Source organism: Azolla caroliniana, unplaced genomic scaffold, assembly GCF_043228905.1.
Source record: "Azolla caroliniana isolate FFs.n. ecotype wild unplaced genomic scaffold, voAzoCaro1.0.p SCAF_16, whole genome shotgun sequence".
Lineage (NCBI taxonomy): Eukaryota > Viridiplantae > Streptophyta > Polypodiopsida > Salviniales > Salviniaceae > Azolla > Azolla caroliniana.
The window spans coordinates 18,849,852-18,874,072 of record NW_028230451.1 but is presented as its reverse complement, the minus strand read 5'-3'; the positions used below and the strand labels follow the sequence as shown (position 1 = coordinate 18,874,072).

General features: G+C 37.6%; 1 protein-coding gene and 1 non-coding gene across 3 annotated transcripts; one reads left to right on the top strand and one right to left on the bottom strand.

The window, feature by feature from the left end:
• The first annotated feature begins 249 nt into the window (after positions 1–249).
• LOC147854158 (uncharacterized) lies at positions 250–14,077 on the top strand. Of its 2 annotated transcripts, none has more exons than XM_087332618.1 (20): positions 250–433; positions 941–1,006; positions 1,996–2,052; positions 2,835–2,879; positions 4,471–4,527; positions 4,648–4,761; positions 5,318–5,374; positions 7,186–7,255; positions 8,886–8,941; positions 9,921–9,970; positions 10,408–10,450; positions 10,543–10,641; positions 10,952–11,029; positions 11,115–11,204; positions 11,464–11,526; positions 11,604–11,678; positions 12,180–12,222; positions 12,459–12,553; positions 13,461–13,513; positions 13,731–14,077. In XM_087332618.1, exons 1-20 carry the CDS (start codon positions 380–382, stop codon positions 13,807–13,809), a joined length of 1,344 nt encoding a protein of 447 aa, XP_087188744.1. In that variant the 5' UTR covers positions 250–379; the 3' UTR covers positions 13,810–14,077. The 2 variants fall into 2 exon arrangements, with proteins under 2 accessions (XP_087188744.1, XP_087188743.1); XM_087332617.1 differs by having other exon boundaries at positions 253–433; positions 13,461–13,537.
• A 4,633-nt stretch (positions 14,078–18,710) lies between these two features.
• Positions 18,711–18,813, bottom strand: LOC147854157 (U6 spliceosomal RNA). Its single transcript, XR_015531233.1, has one exon. It is a non-coding gene; the product is annotated as a U6 spliceosomal RNA (small nuclear RNA).
• Between the last annotated feature and the right edge of the window lie 5,408 nt (positions 18,814–24,221).

Below are 24,221 nucleotides of genomic sequence, written 5' to 3'. Positions count from 1 at the left end.
TCAACCCATACGTTTTATAGTGGCATTTCCGTTTAAAACTGAACCGTTTAGAAAATTTAAGCTGAACCTCGAAAGCCTTTAAACCGTTTAGAAAAAAATATATATATATATATATAGAGAGAGAGAGATCAAATAAGTAAAAAAATACTAAGAATTTTGCAAGAACTTCCTGCTCCTCCTCCCAAGAACTGCAGAAAATGTCACTCTCTCACTCGCCTCCTTCTGTGTAATCAATCTCACTCGCCCCCTTTCTGTGTAACAATCTCACTCGCCTCCTTCTGTGTAACCAATCTCACTCGTCTCCTTCTGTGTAACCAACCACAAACAGACAGAAGACGAAGAAGGAGAAGAAGAGGATAAAGGAACGTCAAATTTCTCCATGGCCTCTGCTCAGATAGTAGAAAGACCGGCATTTCTGAAGCCTGAAGATGGAGTAAGCCGGCATTTCTTGATTTGCTTATTTAACATTTATCTGAGTTCTTATCAACATTTGTCGGTATTATGTTTATATATGATCTTAATGTGCTTTGCTTAATCTTTGCTTAATTTCCATAAAATATTAGTTCATGTGACTAAGGCTAGTTAATATGATTGTCTTATTTCCTTTAAAGTTTTATTCATTTGCCTGATCCTATAATATGCCTGCTTCATTTTGTTTGAATCTTTGTCCAGATTCTCATTATGTATTTCATGATCTTTATCCATTTGCTTAATCTTTGCCTATTGTCCATCAAATTCTAGATGTTTTAATATGGCTTTATTTGATTTCAATATGCTTGCTTAATCTTTGTGTAATTGACTTCAAATCGTTGTTCATTTATCTGACCTTAAAATGCTTAGCTCTAATTTCATGTAAAGATATTTTTTCATTTTCTGATTTATATTTCTGAGTGCTTTATCTGTGCCTGATTTCCTTTAAACTCTTTGTTCATCATTCTAGGTTCTCCTTACAAGTCATGAGGCTGATTACATGGTCGAGAATCTTCGAATCTTTGACATCGAACAGGTAATACATGTCTATATGAATAGTAACAAGATTTGTTTTGGTTTTACATTTGGTTTTGCAAACTCAAAATTCTGTACCGATGCTCACTGCAAAACCTGATTTTCAAAATAAAAATTTGTTTGGCGTTTCGTATGGCAGCATGCTGGGAAACCTTTTTCCTACTTATTGGCAAAAAATTTGCTTTTCTTGGATGCTATCATGATTCTAAATCATGAGAAAAAGACAAAATTGATAGGAATGGAGTTAAGAAAATGATATATATTCATGTATATAGGGTAGAAATTGACGAGAAACCAATGCATGTTTATAGCAATTTAATAGAAAATCAAATTGTATCCATGCAAACCAATTTGTAGGAGTTTATTGGATATTTAACAAATATCTAATGTATCCAGGAGATACTGCCACTTTAGGCTATGCTTGTTTTACTCGGAGTTCGCAACAAGGGAAGATTCGAAATCATGAGAAAAAGACAAAATTGATAGGAATGGAGTTAAGAAAATGATATATATTCATGTATATAGGGTAGAAATTGACGAGAAACCAATGCATGTTTATAGCAATTTAATAGAAAATCAAATTGTATCCATGCAAACCAATTTGTAGGAGTTTATTGGATATTTAACAAATATCTAATGTATCCAGGAGATACTGCCACTTTAGGCTATGCTTGTTTTACTCGGGGTTCGCAACAAGGGAATATAATTTGCATGAAAACAAGAGTGATGGTGAAACTGCAAATTGGAATACATTAGCCCTAAAGTGGAATATCTAGAACAGCCGCATGATCTTTTTTTTCCTTATGTAACAATTTCCAAGATCAAATTTTCACATTGCTTTTATATTGACTATAAAGTGTTCAAAGTTTTATAGACTAATTTTCTAATTCAAGTTAATTCTTTTGCATGTGCAACTGAGTATTTACTATTTGTGTTCAACTAGACTCTCATATTTTGTAGAATTTGAATTCTTATAATTTTTCTGAGAAGGTTGGGGATGCAGATTGGATGGCCCAACATGAGATTATAGAGAAGCTCAATCTTCAGGTATCTTGCAAATAACTATTTAAGAATATTAATACATTACAATCTTAATATTTGAAACTTATCATCAAAAGTCTGTAATGTATTCTAGTTCTTGATAGGAAGATGCCTTCAAAGGAACTGCATGAAAATTAAAAATGGGCATATTACAGGTGGGTTCAACTAACAAGTCTTTTGTAATGCTGATACATTCCTAAGACTGTGATACATAGGAATTGAGGGCCTTATTTCTGATTTGAGCTGTCCCAAGTGACATATATAGTAAACAGGGTTCTCTTTTCTAACCATGTCTATACTTGCATTGTGGAAAAATACCAGAGATTACTTGCACCTCACCACTGTTATAGAATGAATATTCTTCCATGTGCCACATTCTAGAATTGGAAGTTAGGAATTTGGGATCCTATTTATGATTTGAACTGTCCCACATCTCTGAATAGTAACAAGTTTCTCTTTCCTAACTTTGTATCCATTGGCAAACAGTGAGTTGGTTGTATGTTGTAACAAGTCCCATGCCCCTTTTTCACTGCATTCATTGATTATGTGGTCGAGTTACATTCTATGTAGGATCATTTAATCCCATAACATTCTTCCTAGTATTACCAACTCTTCCAAAAGGTAAGGATTGACAGTTACACTGCATTATTCTTTATTAATTGATAGACAATCTTAGAGTTGAAAATAGAAGCAAAATGCAGAATGTGCATGCATGACTTCAAATGAGCTGCAATTATGTATTAAATGTCTGGGAAATGACTCATCTTTCGTACTGTTTCATTTTTCAGGCACACTATAATACCATGACACACTCAGATGATTTTGTGATGGGAGTAAGTACCATGTATTATTAATATTTAAATAGGTACATCATGTATTTGTTTCTTTATTTTTACTCATTCATAGTCTTTTTGCTGTGAGGATAGAGTAGGGGAGGTCAAAATCAGAATCAAAATTTGAGAGCCAGATCATTTCACACACATTGAGAAATAATCAGCTTCTCAAGTTGCATTGCATGGATGCTTTATGAATCTTACTTCAGATTAGGTTCCCAGAACCTAACCACAAAATTTTGGGGTTTGAGGAGTTGAAAGAAATGCTTCCAAAAACGTGAAATGAATTGGAGGCCATGAATGGACTTGCCACTTTGGTTGGCAACTGCAGATTGTTGTTTCATGTAAGATTCCAATAACATTGTGGATCCAAAAATGCATAGGGAGGTTTAGTTAAAACTCCACTGGGTTAACTTGCTCTTTGATGTGGAAAGGGCCTAAGTGCCTGTAGACCAACTTAACACAAAGAGCATGTTTTCATGATGTTTCAATGTAGAAGGGAGAGCTTATTTCTGTCCATGAAAGTCAGGGCAGTAGGCTGTTGGCAATAGGTTTCTTCTTTGTGTCATTCTTGGACATGGATCAGTTCTGTGATTAGGTCTTGATGGATTCCCTCAAGTATCTGTAAAATCTTTCGAGTATATACCCCTTTCGAGTAACACCAAAGGGTTTATTTGACACTCAAAATCTCTAGCTGGTGCCCCTACTTGTTTGTTAAAATTGTTACCATACAAAAGTTGTTACCTGCTACCGTTGATTCGTGGGCTCTTCGACCGGCTCCAAAGTGGACGTATATTCTCCAAAGTCAATATTTGAGGTGCTTACAACCTGGTTCCTATTAAGCCTGGTGGTGAATGGAAGGCCAGGTTTTTGAAACACTCTATGGGTAGTTTGAATATATGGCAATTGTTTGGGCTCACAAATGCACCTGCTGTTTTCCAACATATGATGAATGACAACTTTCAAGAGTATTTAGATCAGTTGGTCATCGTCTATCTCAATGACATCCTAATCTTCTCACCAAAACTGGGGGAACGCACCCAACATGTTTATCTAGTCCTCGTCGAACTCCAGGAATATGGACTTTACACCAAAAGTGAAAAATGTAAATTTGATAGTTATTCCGTAGAGTTTCTATCATTGGTTCAGGTGGATAGATTGGGTAATAGCAGGCCACAATCAGTTGAATCACAGCTCTGTCATCCTTGTCATTGACAAATAAAGGCCACTCTCACCTTGCACTGAAGGTGATTTCCTTGCTCTGGAATTCTTTGCATTTTGGAGCGGTTCATGTTGGAGATTCTTCAAAGGAAAGCATTTCGGTCTACCTAAATTTAGAATCTTAGGTGTTTACATCACTAGATTCTAAGTAACCTATATATAGTTGTATTTATTTTGGCCTGTTGTTTTCAAGATGAGACAACATTTTAAGATGCACTCTCTTGTTCGGTCTTCTAGGCCATTTTGGTCTCTTAAAAAATGTTCATATATCTTTCTTTCTTTCTTACTCAGCTCAAGTGGTAACAGTTTGATTGTTGAATGAAGAAACATTTTAAATTTAATAATTCAATGCTGAATTTACTCATTTCAGGCACTAATATCACATGACAAATTTGGACTTTTGATTCATGAGCTTTTGGTCATAGAGGTATTCAATAGGATATTCATTTATTTCACAGTATTAAGCTCCATTCGTAGGTGCATTTGATTTTTAGTGTTTGTTCTACATGCCCATAAGAAACAGAACTAACAAAAATATCTTTTTTAGATATGGCTGGCGAAAGTATTTCCTAAAATTGCTCAAAAGGTTACAAGTGATTTTTCAACAGTTCACTTGACATTGAGTATCTACCATGAAGGTTCCATAACCAACTTGCTGGAGGTATGAAACTTGGAGATTTAGGCTTTCATCTTATATATTCATATGTATTGTAGTGGACCACCTATTTTAAAACATTGCAGCCCAAATATGGTAAACCAATACTCTTACCAATCAAGTATGGAATGACAAGTTTTCCTTGTAAAGTTGATGTCCAAAAGCCAAAGGTTCTCGATCAGCCATATGATATGCATTACCTATCTCCACCTGAGAAATAAAGTGTTTTCTCATATGACAAGGTTTTCATATGAAGGGTCATATATCTTCCCAATTGAATTGAATTTAACATATGAATATTTAAACACAAAGGAAAATTACCCTTAGTATTCCTTTATGTAATCATTATGCAACATGCACAAATAACTTTCCTAATTAGTAAATGCCAAAGTTCATCCACAAAAGGCTTCACAATGCTGTGGGAAAGAAATCAAGCAGAAAAATTATGCTATACATAACAAGTGCAACATTCACTCTGCTGATATTGTAGGATGTGTAGCTATATTCAAGGGATAATATCCAACCAAGATGTTTGACTTGGAATGATGCAAATTGATCTCAGGTACTCTTATATCATCAAGATGCATGTGAGGCAATGGGATCAGATGCACTTCTTGAGGTATTTTTCTCATTAATTTTATCTTCGTAGCTATGGTGCATCTTGCGTGCACAGTTGAAATCATAATGTATTTTTTGGTTTTGAAGCTAAATGTTAGACATTTCACCCATTTAAACTGAAATCCAAAGTCAACCTAACTAGAGAAATTGGGTCGTTGAGAATTAAAATGATATCTTATTGGATTTTAAATGATACCAGAGAAATCATCGTATTGAGTAGAGATACGATGACATCTAGTCCATTCTATGAATGAAGTGGTTGAAAAATATTGATGTTCCTTATGATCGATCATTCAGTGTATTCTCATTGCAATGGAGTGTTTTGTCGATGCTATGCTGTGGGTGGTTGAAATACATCTATGTTGCGTTGTTCCTTGGGATGGTGCATTTAGTAACATGCTTTGGATATGGCAGTCTAAAAAGTTAATGCGCCTTGAGATGGAATTTCTTTGATGTGTGAATTTGTGATCTAGTTTATGACTTTGATTATTTCTTTATTTGTTTTTGTATTGTGCCCCTTTCCTCTTTCTAATGGGGAAGTAATAAGATTTGTTGGATACACCATTATACACATCATGGTACTTTGAATTCCAGTCAGTTGGACTGGGAAAGAGGAAAAAGCTACACATTTGTAGCTTCTGCTGTCACATGCACCAGGCATGCAGTCACCTGAATTGAGTAGAAAATGCTACGTATTCATAGATGTATTAAGCATCAAATCAGGAATGTGTTAGTGCAGATGTAAGATCTGTTGTGGTTCCAGCCAGTCTATGTCGTCAAAGTTATCTGGTGCAGATCAAAACTAAGGCATGAGGGAGCAGCAAGCAGAATGATTTACTGCATAAACAGATTCTGCCAATTATATGTTTGGAAAGAAATGTCGTTCCATCAGGATCATATTGGTCAGTGTGTTTGTCTGTTTAGCAATTGGATTTAGTCCTTGAGAAGTTTGAGTTTGCAATCTTCCACATGACTAGAGCAGAATGTGCAGTTATGGAAACATGTCTCAAATAGAAACAGGGGAACTAAGTGTATGACACCTTTTCCTCTCTCAAGAAAAATTCTGGTTTTGATATAGTTATCCATACTTTAGCAAGATTGACTGACAAATATTTATCCATAAAAATGACTTTAAAGCATTTAGATGTATTTGTAGCCCTCCAGAAAGTTGGAGATCAACGCAATGTCATTGGCATATAGTAGTATTAGTTTGGCGGCTCCTGCTAACCATGTTCCTGAACCATCCAGTCTCTCTATGAATTTAGATATCTCATCTATATATAAATATTGTAGGGAGTGAGTGATGGTGGACATCCTTGTTTTACTCCAAATTTGCTAGCCATGATCTCTGACAAACCAATAGGAGTGATACTTTTTGTGACTCTGATTTGTATAGTGCATAGATTCCCCATTGCATATCTGCTAGTACTCCAAGTGAACCTAGTTGCTGAATGAGCTGAGCATGTTGTGTTGTGTTGAAGGCTTCCAGACATCCACAAAGCAACAATAGATTCTCCTTTTATGGTTTCTTGCATCCTCAATAAAGGCTTGGGGGTCAATGTGTAGTCCAAAGTTGTGAAACACTTTTGGAAACCTGCCTGTCTGGCTTTCCAAAGTTAATGATGTTCTATATTGTCATAGAGGAATATTGAATTAAACTATAGCATAGTCATTCCTTAATAACATTAATTACAATAAATCTATTTCTAGTACCCTGCTAATGAATCTCAATATTATCTCTAGTGAAGGATGTTTTCATACTTGTATTAATCAACAGTTAGATTCTTACTTCAAGTTATTTTGATTGTGCAGCTGGCTGATTTTTGCTATCGCAAGCTTTTGTATCTCAATACAAATGGAAAAGAAGATGTCACATATAAAGGTCTGTTTGTTTTCTGAAATAAATCTTTCATCCTTAAATACATCCTTACTGCTGTAAATCGGGGGTAATCTTCTATTTCATTTTATTCAAAAAATTGATGCTCTATTTATTTATTTCATAGAAATAAAGAAAGAAAGATATGCCAACATCTTTTTAGAGGCCAAAATGGCCTATAAGACCAACAAGAGATTACATCTTCAATGTGGTCTCGTCTTTGAGAACAAGAAAGCAAAATAAATGTTACCGAGTAAAAAAAGTAAATAAGATAAACAGAGACTAAAGAATCCTGCTATTATTAATACATGTAAGATTCTCAAGTTAGATCTCTAGCATAGGCTGATCCAGAATGGAGAGGTCTCTGGATCGAATGTAGCACTTCTCTTCTGATGGTCGGACATAATGGCCCTTATCTGTTGATGACAAGGTTGGTGAGATTGTGGTCCTTGAGGCCGGTCCTATGTGCACGGTAAATTTCTGTTGCCCAATCTATTGTAACCTGTTTGTTATGTCCTGGTCAAGAGCCCATTTGTGTAACCCTTGATTGACTTGTAGCATGCGTAGGAGTGATGGGGCTAAAGAAAGTTGTGATTAGTCTTTGTTGATGAGCATGTGGTTCTACTATTGTCCTTCAATAAATTTTCCTTGTGTCTCTTGAGCTCTATCAAGAACCGTTGTGTCCAAGCACCGTTGGTCCTCATATTCCACTACCTTGCATAGTGGGCCAAAGCCTTGCTTAAAGAGGAAATGGTATCTCCCTTTTATTTTATAGAGAACTCTACAATGATAAACATAGTGTTCTTCAGATTCCACTCGTTAATGACACAATTGGCAAATTATTTCTTGTAGAGGTATTTATGCATATCTACCTACCGCAATCTCTAACTGATATGATGAAGTTTGCAGCTGCCCTATCAAATTGTGCAGCGCGTAGAATAGATGTATGTCCATATAAGATGGCCTGATGATGAATCCATCCTCTGATGTGTGTACAAAGTGAGTCTTATAGGGTGCCATCATGGTCTTTGTATTTCATTACCTTGCAAAGTGGACAAACGCCTTGCTTGAAGAGGTAGTGGTACCTCTCCCTTATTTTATAAAAAATAGTACAATAACGAAACTAGTGTTCTTTAAATTCCACATCCTGATGGCGTAATTGGCAAATCCGTTCATACTTTTGTGTGCACATCTGCCTCTCTCAATCTCTAATGTGGTGAAGGGTCCTGACTTACCCTATCAAACTGCGAAATTTATAAGATAGATGCACATCCACATGAGAGGACCTTATGATAAATCCATTGTCATGTAAAAATAGGGTCTTAGAGTGCACCATCTCCTTGCTGATGATATCAGTTTGGATCACTTGTTCTATTGTTTTCTAGTTTTATTTTGGTCATGTCCAAGTGTGGACATTCAAAGCTATGTTGGAATGGTGGTAGTGCATTTATAGTTAATGCGATCCTTATACAAGCTTGTCTTGATTCCATCTTTTATTATTTGTAAACATTCATTGTGAAACCTACATCTGTTTAACAATTTAACAATTTCGATTTGACATTTCTTTACTTCGGTACAATCTGTTTTGTAATTGTTCTGAGACAAACCGTACTCAAGTAGTTGTCTTATGATTTAGAAAAAAAAGCTAAAGATTTTGTCAACATGACTATTCAACAGGAATTTGAAGAGAAGGTATATTGTATATGAAATATTACATGTGGATTTGATGGAATGTATTAGATAAAAATCTAAGTAATAAATCAACTCAATTGAAAAATATGTTAACCTCTCTATGAACTCAATTTCAAATTTTCCTTGTAAAAATGTCTTGGTACATCTTGTGATGGAAAAGTGTGCTAGCACTGAAAATGTTACAAACCAATGAATTTAACTAGATTAGAAAACGGCCCAAGATACCAAATATTCCCCTTAGTGAAGCATGTAATGTTATGAGCTTAGATTGACTGAAACTTTTGCATTCGAAAGATATCCAACATGGGCCAATCTAAGATCAAGAGATCTCTGAAGTAAAGGAAAGCATCTTCAGTGTCAGGTGACATTGTTCTTATCCGAAAACATCCTTGTTCATATTCCATTACCTTCAGGAGTGGGGCAAAACCCTGTTAAAAGTGGCACTAGTATCTCCCCCTTATTTAATAAGAAATTTACAGTGGCAGCCATAATGTCTCCAATCGAACAACCTAATCACTTTGTTCTGTTGATATGTTTCACTTCCCCCATTTCATGCACTATATAACTCTATGTCATTGATGTAAAGAATAAAGAACACCAATGGGGGAAATCTTCCTTCATTTCGATGGTGCTAATTTATTTGAAAATCTGAAAAATCTCCTGCCTTGCTTTACCTTCTCTAATGATCCATCAAATTGTCAAGGTATGAGAGTCTACTTCAACTATTTCTGGCTTCTAGCTCTCACCCCCATGTTGGTGAGCCGATTTGGTTTAGCTCACGTTCTTGAAGTGACTCATACAACTAGGCACAATTATGTCCAGTAATTGTAGTCCTATAGTTCTCAACTCCATAAATCTTACAGATAGTGTAACATAAAATAAAGTTAAATATTCATTAACATCTTGAAAAGATCACACTAAGACATGAGATCTAACAAAGATTACAACTGCTTATGGTGATTCATGGGCATGTTTTTAGGTATCATTCACACGATTTCAGACAAGCATGTGTGCCTTGACAATATTACGGTAGTTTTCTCTATGTTTATAACAATTAGCTTAGATATAAAAATTTACTCTCGGTATATAAATGCAGGCATGGCTTAAATGGTGAACTGATTATGAGACAATGTGTAACATGCCTTACATATATTATGAGACAATGGTGGTTGCCTAGTGCAAGCTATCAAATCTCTTGTATATAGTATCAGTGGCGCAGTTTGCAATCATCTGTAGCTCTTTTTGTTGATATCTCTAATTGTATTATGAAAAAATAATTCTGCGTATAATTGTATGACCTTCCTAAAAATAAATTGATAGTAGACTTTACAAAGGGTCGTTGTTTGGAAATGAACCAAAATATTAAATTGTATGTAGAAACAGATTGAACATTCAAAGCATACCAAATCAACACTTTCAAGAGACTATTAGAACTTTATGATTCCTAAATGTATCGTTCATTTTAGGTATCTAACGGATTACATCAATGTTTTACCACTGTGCATAATGGTAAGCTTGTGTCTCATTTCGTACTCTAGAGGCTAATGTTTATGTAGCATTAGCGATCCAAGTTAATATGATTATATTAATTTTTCCTTCAGGCACGTTTTATAGACAAACATGATGTTATCATGAGCCTTGTCCCATTAGTTGAAAATCCTCCATGGAGGAGAGAGTATTGGAAAGGAAGCACGCTCATGGTAATCTTCTCATTTTTTATGAATTAAAGCATTATTGTTTATTTCTTGTTTTCAAGTATGCGTTTCAATCTATGTTGACATGGAAACAAACCATCTCTTGTTCCACTCTCTAAGCACTCTGTCAAGAACAACCATTTTGATCCCATCACCTTTTGTTGTTTCCTGTTTCTGAATGTCTGTATGACTATGGGGTAAATATGATTTTTGTTCTGATATATAATACCATTTACCCCATGGAAATCTGTATTTTTGTGTGAAAAGTAAATATCTATGTTATATATAAATTATGATTATTTTTTGCTTCTTTTAGATCGAGAAGTATGCTGAAGGAAAATGGTTACAAGTTTCAAAAGAAGACTATTTCAAGGTCACAAAATCTGACGCACAGGTCGACATAAAGTCTAATAGTGCATTGCCTTTTTCTAGTACTTTTAATAATATGCTTTATTACAAGAATCTAACCCTAATTACAGGTTTGGCTAGCCATCTATAACCTCATAATGGAACCCAATTGCCGATCTCGATATAAGTACAACGATTTTCATCGTGATCAAGTTGTTAAGGTAGAAGCCAATGAAAGGCGTTCTTAGATGTTGTGAAGGAAATAGAAATTATCAATGCAGATAGAGTAGTTTGTAACAAACTGGAACCATAAATGCAAGAAATATTGCATGTTAATAAGAAATGGTAGAAAGGCCCTTTTTTGAGCTCAGTGATTACAAATAATATGGAAATGTCCTATTTATTCTTTGTCATCTGTGTAAAAGATTTTCTGTTTCAGGCTTAATATAATTGCCACTAATATATGTTTTATCTGTATAGTTGCAAAAGCATCTTAATGATGTCCTTGTGGATCAGATTCCAATTTTAAAGGAACTTCAATGGGTATGTCTTTCTTGCAAATTAGTTTTGGGTGATTTTAGTTTACCGTAACTGAACAAATATTTTTGAATTAACTGTAGGTTCTAGAAGAGATTTCTCTCAATGTGAAGCCCAAATTTGAAGAGAAGCAAATAAGCTCTTTAATTCTGGAACAGGTTATTAGAAAATATTTTGGAGTCGACTTTGTACAAGCACATTATAAAGTGCATATTAAAGATGCTTTCAATTTTGTGTACTATATGAATCGACATAGACTTAATAATAATTATGTATAAATAATTTATAATGTATTTATGCTAGGCATGGAGAGTTGTGTTCCATATCTTCTTATTTAGATGTATGTATTCTACATGCGTACACATGGCATTGATCTGTTGCTGAAACTAGCTGAAGTTTCTTACTAATTAGAAATAGCCCAGAGAAAGTATTCCTGATATTGGTTTATGTTTGACAGTTGAGTATGAAATAGTCTTCTGTGGCCATCCTCTTCATGGTTTACTAATTAGAAATAGCCCAGAAAAAGTATTCCGGATATTGGTTAAGGTTTGATGGTTTGAGTATGAAATAGTCATCTGTGGCCATCCTCTTCATGGTCAATAGCATACATAATCTTTTCCTTAGAGAGAAATATTCCTGAACTGAATTTACACATGCAGGTTCCTGTATTGAGAGAGAAATTGCTCGCGTCTAGAAATTGGGGTGAGTGAAACTCTCCTATCTTGAATGGAAAGGGCCAATTTATCCTAAGTGTTTATAGTGAAACCCTCCTATCTCTTAAGTAAGTATTATTATTAATACTACTTACTTAAGAGATATTGTGAATTTATTCTGCTTTGATATGTAAGAGAAGAATTGTAAAGTTCATTTCATATACGTTAATTATAATTAGTTTTTGTACTCCAGGTTACTAAATATATCTTTTTGTTTAATATTAGATCGAATTGCGGAAATGCAACTTGTGTCAACGTACTCTACGTCAGAATCGTCACCATGCCATATTAAGGAAATGTTAAGAATGTTTCAGTTTGGGGTATTTTGTTTTTCTTAATTATCTTTTACTTGATTTTCTAAAAAAATGGAATTTACATTTTGAATTACATAATTGTAGACTCGGCAAATTTAATGATCAAATGAAATTAAATATAATGTTAATGGCAGCGAAAGCCTAGAATGACAACTTTAAAAATGACAGATTAATAAATGTTAAAGAAAGTAGAACAAATAACAACCCTCTAGTTGAGAACAAGTAGGATAAGCTCCAATAGGGATGGGGTGAAAGGATGTTGACCCTTTGGCTGTAATGACTCTATTTGTTGGCAACCTAGTTTGAGAAATTGACATCCATAGGTAGTGGAAAGTGCTTTATCTGTTGAGAGGTTCACATAGAATCATCGTCTTGATTGTATAGAACCTCAGGATTATGACAGATGTCTCAGGGATGTGAACCTGTTCTAGCATTGAAATTCCAAGTGTAGAATACTCCATAATCGCCGCTACCAGGTAAATATATTCCTTTCTTCCATCCTCCTGCTTAATCTAGAACCACTGGGAGCAAGATAACATAGGTAATCAATAGAGTACAGGAGGATCCACAAGAAACATGCCTCAGAATCTCATGTAACAATATATATGCAGCTTTAATATATATATATATATAGTCTTCACTGTCAAGCCACACTTTAATAAATAATATTTCATTATTCCTGTATCCAAATTTAATGCATAATACTCAACTGTCAACCTCTGCCATAGAGTTATTGTCAACAATTTCTTGCTTGATACTCTTCTTGACTATGTCCAACCCTGATTGCTTATCCACAATCAGTCAGGATTTCTGTGCTTGTTTCCTTTGAGTATGTTGCCCAACTGTTTTCATCCACAAATAATGGATAAAACAAGTTTTCTCATGACAATATCTGTGTGTGTCATTTTACTAGGAATCCATGGAAGCACCTAAATGTGCATCATGTGGAGGTCAGGCAGTGCAAAGGTGCTCAAGGTGTAAATATGAATGGTTGGTTTTCTCAAACTTCTTGTGAACATGACACTTGTATGAATCAGTGTGAATTGAGACAACGAAGGCCATGTTGTCTCTAACAAGTTAAACATCAATAAACCGACTATTAATTGTCCTTATGCCATGCACATAATATAGGCCATGTTAGTTTCCATACATGTGATTCAAATGAATGGATGTTTTCTTGCAGGTATTGTGGCAAGCCTTGCCAAAAGAAAATGTGGACAACGCATAAAAAGATTTGTGACATCTTGAAAAACCATACTTGAGTTTTAGTACATGAAGGATTAGGATTTAAAAATATAGAGAATGCATAGTGTCATTTACCATTATATGTTAGGCCTTCAATTATCTTTTGTAAATGTACAAAGCAAGCTCTAGTTTTGACATGGTGTAAAAGGTGGATTCACAGTCACCATGAAATGGTGTTTGTTTAGATAACTATGAAATTTCATATGGATCCCTATTTAGCAAAGTATGATTCTTATACGCATGTGGTTCCTTAATGTGAGAATCAAAAGTATGTTTGAAGAACTATGATGCTCGGCACGTATTTACATATCTATATAACTTGGGCTAGGGTAAAATGGTCGATTTATGGACAAAACTACAATGTTGCACATTAGTTTCGTAAACAAGATTGCAACATTGCACATGGAATGTTTTGATTGTACGCAAGACTACAAATGTATAAAGCGTTGTGTAGGGTTGCAATAACATGTGTGTAGTGTTAGGTGAACGTATACATGTGTGCAATTGTTGGGCACATGATTGTTGGTAGATCATATGTGATACTTGTTTCTCCAGGAGTCTTGTGTATTGTAGTTGGATAGCTCTTTGCTAAAGTAGTTCTGTGTTTTGAGCATGCACTCTTTGCTTGTGTCACACCAATATGTAGAGAAAAGAGTGAATCAACACAGTCGTGTTCTTGTACATTCAAAGAATTGGAGTTGTTTAGATTGGCATGGATTCTTGATTCTTTCTTTAAGAATAAACACATGTTTAGAATAGTACGATCCACAGATATTGGAAAAGACAAGGAAGGAGACATAAACATGGGAACTAATTACAAAAATTATCTTGATGTCTCTTTCCTAAGATGGTATATTCGTACTTTGAAGCACCAAGTCTCGATGTGTAAATAAGGCATACACATGTGAGGTCAACCTTCGTGGTGTTCTCTATAGTGTGACACTCAAGTCATAACCCCCTCTTAATATATCATCAGAGCTCTTACAAATTGCAGTCTATGCAGAGCATGTAAAAAGCAAGTGATGCTCATTCTCTACTAGCCCTTTCTTGCTTACCTTTGATACCTAGGTTGTGTGATCAAGTGTGAAGGAATGTTAGGGCTCATGTCTTTCATGATTGATGTTTGCAATGTAATATTTTAATTTTATCCTTTTAGTATCTCTGCACTTCTTAATTGATCAATTAATCTTTCCTCGATAACTACATATTTCATAGCATCAATTGAAAGCTCTAGGAGATCTTCCACATCCAATCTTTTGAGCCATTTTTTTATGTCAACTACCCAACCGGATGAGAGAATTTTACTCTTCCAACATGAGTATTCACGTCTTCTAAGACCAAATTTGACCCATGAGACAATTGGTTACAATAATGGGATGTATACCCAATTATCAAAAATAAAAATAAAATAAACATAGATAAAAGAGTTTTAGTGTGGTACAAAAGATGTATGGGGTTTAACATATTCTATAATGTAAATGGCTATGTATTGAGACTAGTTTCATTTTTATCGAAGTCTCTCAAAAAGGAGCGGGGGTTCAAAGGGTTTTGATGCGAGTGTGGCCCATGGTCTCCATGTAAAAGGTATTCTAACCATAACTTTTAGGTGGGGTAACACATGTTCCCTTATCTTCTTAATTGCTTCTACATAACGAGGGACTTTGAGACCCAGTATCCGAGGGCGTTTGGTTGTTCTTTGGTTTTCAACTTTAGCGAGGGAGATGACAAGTGGTGCAATTGTGTCCATGTTCATTGTCCCCCATTGTTCCTGAAAACTACGATGGTTACATATTGGTGAATCTTAGAAAGGTATGGTTAACATTTTGTAGCTTATTCTCTCTATGTTATTTTAGCTCTAAGATATACCTATCTATTGTCTTTATATCTAAGGTATCCAATAGTTGGAAGAACATGGGAGTTAGTCCTCGTATGTCTTGGTATGTTTCCTTTATCTGGACATAAGCTAGACACTTTCATGTAAAGTGATACTCATCCTCTATCTCTATGTGACATAAACTGCATATACTTTCCTTTAGCAGAACCATTTTCAATCTCAAGTTGGTGAGATGACATGTGAAGTTATCCGATGGCAACCCTTAGTGCATTTGGTAAAAATGTATCTGAATATTTTGGTAGTATAATAAAATCTAACTTAGAGAAATGCATGAAATATTCCTTACAATACAACATTTTAAATGGGAGTGGCTCTACTATGTTGATACATTTATGTTGAGTGTAAATTTGCCATATTTCTTGGCGTATCACTTTATAATGGTCCTCATGAGAGATTAAAGTTTTATTGGTCTCGTAGTTGTACCTAAGAGGATGTAGGTTATTAATGTTTAGGTTGTTTGCAAAAAGCCAACTTACCACAGTGCTATACCAAGAGCTAGTATAACTGAACTCATGTCATAGTTTTGGTTTGCTTTGGAGTTGACGTGATAATATAATCACCAATGGTCTCTCTAATTGTGTCCACATGAAAGGTGGTAGCCCTGGAGCCTAAACTGCCGCTACATACATGAGGGAAGGGGTTATCCGTACAAAAAGACCGTCTTGACGTCCATTTGCTCAAGCTTTAGGTCTTTTATCGTGACGACTCCTAGTAGGAGCCGAAGGGTCATTATCTTGACTATTGGTGAGAAGATTTGATTGTAGTTGACTTCATGTTCCTGCTTAAACCCCTTTGGGACAAGCTAAGCTTTGTACTTGTGTTGGTACAAACTAGATACGAATTTGTATCTGAAAACCCACTTTCATGGCAATGGCTTTCTGCCGGCTAGTAGTGGAACCAACTCCCATATGTCGTTTTCTTTGATAGAGTCCATCTCGGTTTTCATGGCTTTACTCCATGTTTCGACATCTGATGTAGCTATAACTTCTTCGTATGAGCATGTTTTGCCTATGTTCATATAGTTGACGTAGTCCAAGCATGATTAATAGAACTGTTGGCTTTCAGACTCGTCTCAATCTCCTTGGTGTCGATGTAGTCGGTTCAACTTCTTCATCTGGGGTGGGTGCCCAGTTGGCATTGTGTGAACCCCTGTTTGATGGAGATCTTATTGGGATCCACTATTGCAATTTCCTTGCGTCTGTGTTGAATCTACCCCTAAAGCCCTACCTCGAGAGTATTCGGCCAACTCATTTGGGTCGTCGTTGGTTCGGATTGGTCAGTCAGCTCTTTAGCCGATTCGGTCCTAGTGGTCAACTCTTTAGCATGTTCAATTTTGTTGGTTGACTCACTAGCCAATTCGGGTACAGTATTTATCTTGGGCTGGACTTAATCACAAACACAAGGTGTCCGTTCCGGGACACTTCTCCAAAGGGGTGGTTAGGATATGGATGTTATCTGGAATCTATCCGATTTCGATTTGACTATCCTTGGATGTCTTCTGGATTACTTATTACGCAACTGATTAATTATAACACACATAAGATTAAGAGTTTAAGCATCGAATGACAAGTAGACAAGCTATACCAATTAAGAATAGAAAAACACTAATCTCATATTACTTCCGTTAACCTTTACATTGATTCCAAACCCTTTTTATAGGTGTTCAGCATGAGTTACAAAACGGTGCGTTACCGGCTACCAACTATCAATCCGTGCAGATCCGGATTGGTACAACTATCCAGATATGTCCATTTCTATATTACTAATACTAATAATTATATTATTATTTATATTATTATACTCTGACTCGTCCCCATCCACATTACTTGTCCGGAACATACTCTAGGCCAACATTCAACATTCAACATTTCGACCTCTGACTCAATTGGAGAATTATAGTTGAAACTAACTCTCTTGCCAGTTCAAGGTTGCCTTCGGATCAAGTTGATTGAATCTTCATTTAAGACTATGTCGCTACTCCTGATCAACTTCTTGTGCTCAAGGTCCCAAAGCCAAAAGCCAAAAATGTCGTTTGTCCCATGACCAAGAAAGATGCATTTTCTCAAATGGGGGGTTTGATCGGTTCTCCCTTGGTATGCGGGCAAATGCAATGTTGGTCGTAGGTCGGTTGTATACCCAACCATAGTGCTTGTGGCATTTGAAGCTTGATGGCCTTTGACGGCGAGAGATTAATCAAGTAAACAACCTTCTTCACCACCGTCGAAGGACTTTCGACTTTAATCTTGACAATGAAGACGGTTGTTTCTACAACCTTTTGACTTTAATCTTGCATGTTGGAGAATTTTCGTCACTCTTTCTTGGATCATCTGGTTCATGTGTTCAGCTACACCATTCTGCATCGGGGTGTAGGGAGCGGTTCATTGGTGTCGGATCCTCTCTCGAATAGCTACCTCTTGTTGACATTAGACATGTGTCTTGGTCGGCTATGATGTGTGAGGTTGGCCGACTGATGCAGAAACATGTATGGACCTTGTTGAATGGAGTTGGCAATCAGGAAGTAGGTAGAATGGAATGGTGCACTATTATACTCAAGGATCAAAGAGAAAAACAAAAACAAGAAAAGACAGTTACACAATTTGAGAGCTCAAGAGACAATTGTTATTCAAACTCCGTCGATCTTTGTTACAAGACTTAGTTCCCTCTTATTTATAATTGGGGTAACTAAGCCCTAACTCCAAGTGGAGTGTTGACACTAAGAACATACAATGGGTAGAGTGGGACTTTTCTAGCCCATCACTTTTCAAAGGCTTTCGAGGTGTATTCTCCTCTATTACCTGATTGGAAGGTTTTTAGTTCGTAGCCGGATTGGTGTTCGACTTCGGTTATCCACCAAGCCTTTTTCACACACAATTATTAATATAATTGTGTGTTTTCATCAAAGAGAGAGAGAAAGAAATATATATTAACGTCTTTTAAGACCAAAATTGGCCCATGAGACAATTAGTTTACAACATAATAGGGTGTGTACCCAATCATCGAAAATAAAAATAAAATAAAATAATTAAAAACTTGGACCATTTCTCGATTTGTGTGTCATCCTTGTGCAAGGGCCATGCTAATCTTCTATGTATCGTTCCAATTTTATCATATGTCCCCGGAGAGAGAGAGAGAGAGAGAGAGAGAGAGAGAGAGAGAGAGATTATGCTCTTAATTTAATTGTTTGTTTCATTTGGGGGTCAAAGAGGTGGGAGATATAGTTGAGGCTCTATCTCAAAAAAATTTGGAGTTTGTTGAAGCACAACAATTATTACGCATTCCGCCTAATTATGGGTTTATTTGGCAACAACTACGAAATATTCCATTAAGGCAAGGTCCCTTACCTCTACAAACAGGAGAACAACCGTGGATTGATTGGTGTTTAAAGGGTCAAACATCGTTGTTACAAGTGGATACTAATCTTTTGTATCATTGCTCTGTTGAGTCTCTTAGATGGTTATCATCTAAGGTTGAAGAAGAATGGAGATTACACAAATCTGATCATGGGTGGTGGCAAATCTTACAACGTAGTTGGCATTCTAAATTGCCACTTGTAGCAAAGGTCTTCATTTGGAGAGTTTTGATTGGAGGATTTCCTTTGGGATTAGCTCTAAAGCGTCATGGACTAGCAACGAGTAATTGTTTTTTTTGCACTGTTCAAATGGAAGATAATACTCATCGATTTATACAATGCTTGATTGCTTCTCAGATTTGGAGTTACATTTCTCAAATTTGGCAAGTTTTATCACGATGTTATTTGACACCTAGATAGTGGTTGTTTGCACAATTTACACAGGTGGACCCAAAGTCAGAGATGGAGATTGTTTTTCTATTTTTGAGATATTAGGGATTGCGTCATAATTGGAATATGCGCAACGCTTTTGTATTCAATGGTAGACATGGAGTGAAAGCATATCTACAAAAGTTGAAGGGAGTACTAATGTGGCAATTTTCTTTATTGGAGCAAGTGGAAATCCTTTCCTCGGTGGAATGTTCGTCTTGCCTATTGGCAATTCAACATGTTCCATTACCCATGTAGTGTAGTGTAGTGTAGTTAGTGGGTGACCATACCTCATGGTCACACCCATTGTAAGTAGTGTTTTTTACACACATTCATTAATATAATTGTGTGTTTTCACCAAAAGAGAGAGAGAAGAGAGAGAGAGAGAGAGAGAGAGAGAGAGAGAGAGAGATAGATTATATTATCGTCTTCGGAGGTCAAATATGACCTATGAGACCAAAAATATTACATTTCACGTGATACGTGTGAAGGTGAGTAGCGACTCTCAATGTTCAAGAACTTTACCAATGAATGTTGCAATCGAGAGTGCACATCGTGGTTGTGAGAGAAATTCGTGCAAGGATTGGGATTGATCGAAGAGATGTGGAAAGCATGGTCGAATATGATCAAAGGCAAAGCATTGTATCAAAGTGTGATACTCAGATTCTCGAACTTGTTTAGGGCAAAGTGTGCATAGTCGACCACTCTCATCACTTGTGCCCCAACGCCCCGTCTCACATCTCAATGTGTGCGAGCTAAGTTGCATGGAAGCAATGGTTGGAATGGCAGATATCGGGATGGGATCTAACATGTATCGATGTGTACGACTTCCCCGTTCTGCGAAGAATATGGTTTTGTAATTAGGTGCAACATTTTTAGTATAATGTGTGAAGCATGAGCCACCACATTTTCCCCATGTCATGATACATTGACATTTCAAAAAGGCCTCATTTACAAAGGAATCTAGTGACGCATCATGAAGCAAGTGTCTTGCATCCCATCTACCAAACCAATTTTCTAAATCTTGCATCCAACCGGAACACAAAAATTTGCTCTGATGCGTCTTTTGGATCTTTTTTCTTGCTTCCCATGCAATTCTAGAAAGTCGATGTGAGGGGCTTCTTTGAACCTTAAGCATGTATTCAACAACCCTTTCCATGGCCATGATCTCAATGGGAAGCGATCCCGTTGTTGTGAAGATTTTCGGCAATGGTATGAAAATTGCGAGGAATGTCCAAAATCGAGTGTGGTTCTTCACACAAGACATGAAACAATGATAGTGAAGATAATATTTTAGATTAGCTTAATATCTTGGTAGGGGAAGAGGGAGGTCTTCAAGAGATTCTGAATGTACTTTACTACATGTGAAATGGACAAGTTAGTGTCAAGTTATGTGAATGTGAAGTTTGAGAAGAAGAAGAGAAAAACTAAATTGAGATATCCCACATAGATAGGACAACATTAGGATGTAAGAGTATATAAGTAGAGCCAGATTTCTTTATACTTTATCTAAGTGCTAGGAGCACAGAAGGGTTGGGTTGTGTAACTTGGATATATGGATGCGACCAAGTTATTCAAAATAGTGTTTTGGACGGAGCCGGAACCGGATGGACGGACGACGACGGATCTGGAACCGACACCGTCACTGGACGGTGACGAAGTCGGAACCGGAACCGAACGGACGACGACGGAGCCAAAACTGACACTGGACGACGACGGAGCCGGAACCGGACGGACGGAGCTGGAACCAGAACGGATAAACCGAATCACCGGGTCAGAAGTGGACCAAATAGACGGATCGATCGGATAGGTTGATCACGACGATTTCGGTGTGAAACGAACAAAATCATCTAGACTAAAAAACCTATTAGAAATTTGTAATCAAAGGGATGCAAGCAAGGCTTGAACCTCGAACCTCCAAGATAGGAAGCAATAGACTTACCACTAGGCTTAGTGATTTCCTTAGAAATGTTTTTCCTATCATTATTCTTTTACATGTAAATTCTTATATTAGAGCTTGATTGAGTGTCATGGTTATCATGCATCATATGTAATGCATGAGCGCCAAATGACAAACATGCATCACATGCATTCCATGCATTGTATGCATGTCTTGTACCCTCACATGCATCATATGCATGGGAGCGTCTATAAAAGAGGGGATGAAGAAGAAAAACGAGAGTGATGTATTAATCAAGAAATTAAAAAATAAGAAACTCGTTATCCAATTGATGTATCAATCTTGTTCTTCAAATCTAAAATCAAGAGTTCAATCTTAATCTCTCTTTCTATTTCAATCGTTCTCAATCTATTTCAAAATTGGAATCTTAATCTCAATCTCTCTCTCTCAATCTATCTAAAATCCTTTCTGGCTAAAGCTAATGCAAACTTCGAGTCCGTCCAATCCAGAACCCCGGCGGTTCCGCCTCACGATCCGCACGTAGTGACGGATCTTCATGACACTGTCTCAAGGAGGAGGAGGGTGTAGGGCGTTTGTTTCTTAACTTGTAGAAACTTTGTAAGAAAATGTTTTTGGACATTTTCAAACTCTTTCCACGTAGATTTAGGGATGCTACCGCCCCATACTTCCACCCCATAGAGAAGAACCGGGGTCACCAAAGTGTCAAAAAGATATTTCTTGAGGACCCAACACTTAATATCTCCAAGATTGCATGTGTTCTCAAATGCATAATATGAATAATATGCTCCAAGAGAGAGAGAGAGAGAGAGAGAGAGAGAGATGTAAGTGACGGGAACTTGTCGTTCCTTATGTCCAACGCTCGGCTGCAACCGAGATTCTTTACTTACACAGAAAACAGGAAACGAAAAAAAACACGCGACACAAAAAAAAGGAGAGAAGAGGTACACAGGAGGTTTACGTGGAAAACCCCAAGCTAGGGGAAAAACCACGGCAGCCCACAGGCTGCAAACTGTCACTATGTATGAATGTACAAAACAGTGAGTTCACTAAGGCACCGACCTCGTGCTCACAAATCTTCGCCACAGGCGGCGGTTACAACAGAGGCAACGACCTCGTCTCTCTCTCTCTCTCTGTACAGTTACGCACTCTCTCTTCTTCTTGCACCAACAAGGAAGAATGACAACAACCACTACGGTTTGCCCTAAGTCATATTTATACTAATATGACTTTTTGGCTATTTACAAATATAGCCTCGATGGGCTCTCAGAAACATATTTACGAATATGTCTCTTCCTCCGGTTCATACCGGGCCTGCACCATCCGGCTCTCCGTAGCCGGGTACTCCTCATCTGGTTCATACCGGGCTTGCACCATCCGACTCTCCGTAGCCAGGTACCCCTCATCCGGTTCATACCGGGCCTGCACCATCCGGCTCTCCGTAGCCGGGTACTCCTCATCCGGTTCATACCGGGCCTGCACCATCCGGCTCTCCGTAGCCGGGTACTCCTCATACCGGTTCGGCCTCGGCCGATAGTCGGTACTGTTCTTCTTCCTTCCCATCTGGAGGGACCTGTCTCCCAACAAACTCCCCCTTCACTCCGGCATGGGGTGTCTTACCAGTCCGATTCTCTTCCGGCATGCATCCAGCTTGTCGGGTGTCAGCACTTTGGTCAACATATCTGACCCGTTCTCGGCTGTGTGGATCTTCGTCAGTGCGAACTCCTGGTCATCTACTCTTTCCCGGATCCAGTGATACCTCCGCTGGATATGCTTCGTCCGGGAATGGTAGGCCGCATTTTTAGCAAGGTGGATGGCACTTTGACTGTCGCAGTAGAGTCGGTATTCCTCTTGCCGTATACCGAGCTCTCCGATGAAGTCCTTCATCCATAAAATTTCCTTGCCGGCTTCCACAGCTGCCATGTACTCCGCCTCCGTGGTTGACAATGCAACCGTCTTCTGTAGCCTCGACTGCCATGAAACAGCTCCCCCTGCATATGTCATTACAAACCCGGATGTAGACCGGCTGGTATCCACATCAGCCGACATGTCCGAATCGGTGAAACCGTCCAGTTGAGGTTTTCTGGAGCCGAATCGGAGACACATATTTGAAGTGCCCTTCAAATACCAGAGTATCCATTTGACTGCGTTCCAGTGCTCCTTGCCGGGATTACTCATGAACCAGCTCACCACTCCGACTGCGTATCCTATATCCGGTCGGGTACACACCATAGCGTACATCAAGCTCCCGACGGCAGAGGCATATGGAATCTTCATCATATCCGCCTTCTCTGCTTTTGTCTTCGGGCTTTGCTTGCCGGATAGCTTGCAGTTTGCCGGAAGTGTCGATCCGACCGGCTTCGCTTCTGACATGTTGAACCGGTGAAGCACCTTTGTCACATACTTCTCCTATGACAGCCATAGTTGCTTCTTTAACCAGTCCTGAATGATGTGCATCCCCAACATCTGTCTTGCCGGACCCAAGTCTTTCATTGAGAAGGTCCGGTTGAGAGCCTTCTTCAGCATCCGTATTTTGACTTGGTCACGTCCGACGATCAACATGTCATCCACGTATAGGAGTAGTATTAAGAAGTCGCCTCCTTCGAACTTCTTCACAAACACACAGTGATCGGCCTGTGTCTTGTGGTACCCTTGATCAGTCATGAAGGAGTGGAACTTCCGGTACCATTGCCGAGGAGCTTACTTCAGTCCGTACAGGCTCTTCTTCAACCGGCATACCAGGTGCTCCTTTCCTTTCTCCACAAATCCTTCTGATTGCTGCATGTAGATCTCCTCTTCGAGGTCGCCGTGAAGGAATGCCGTCTTCACGTCCAGCTGC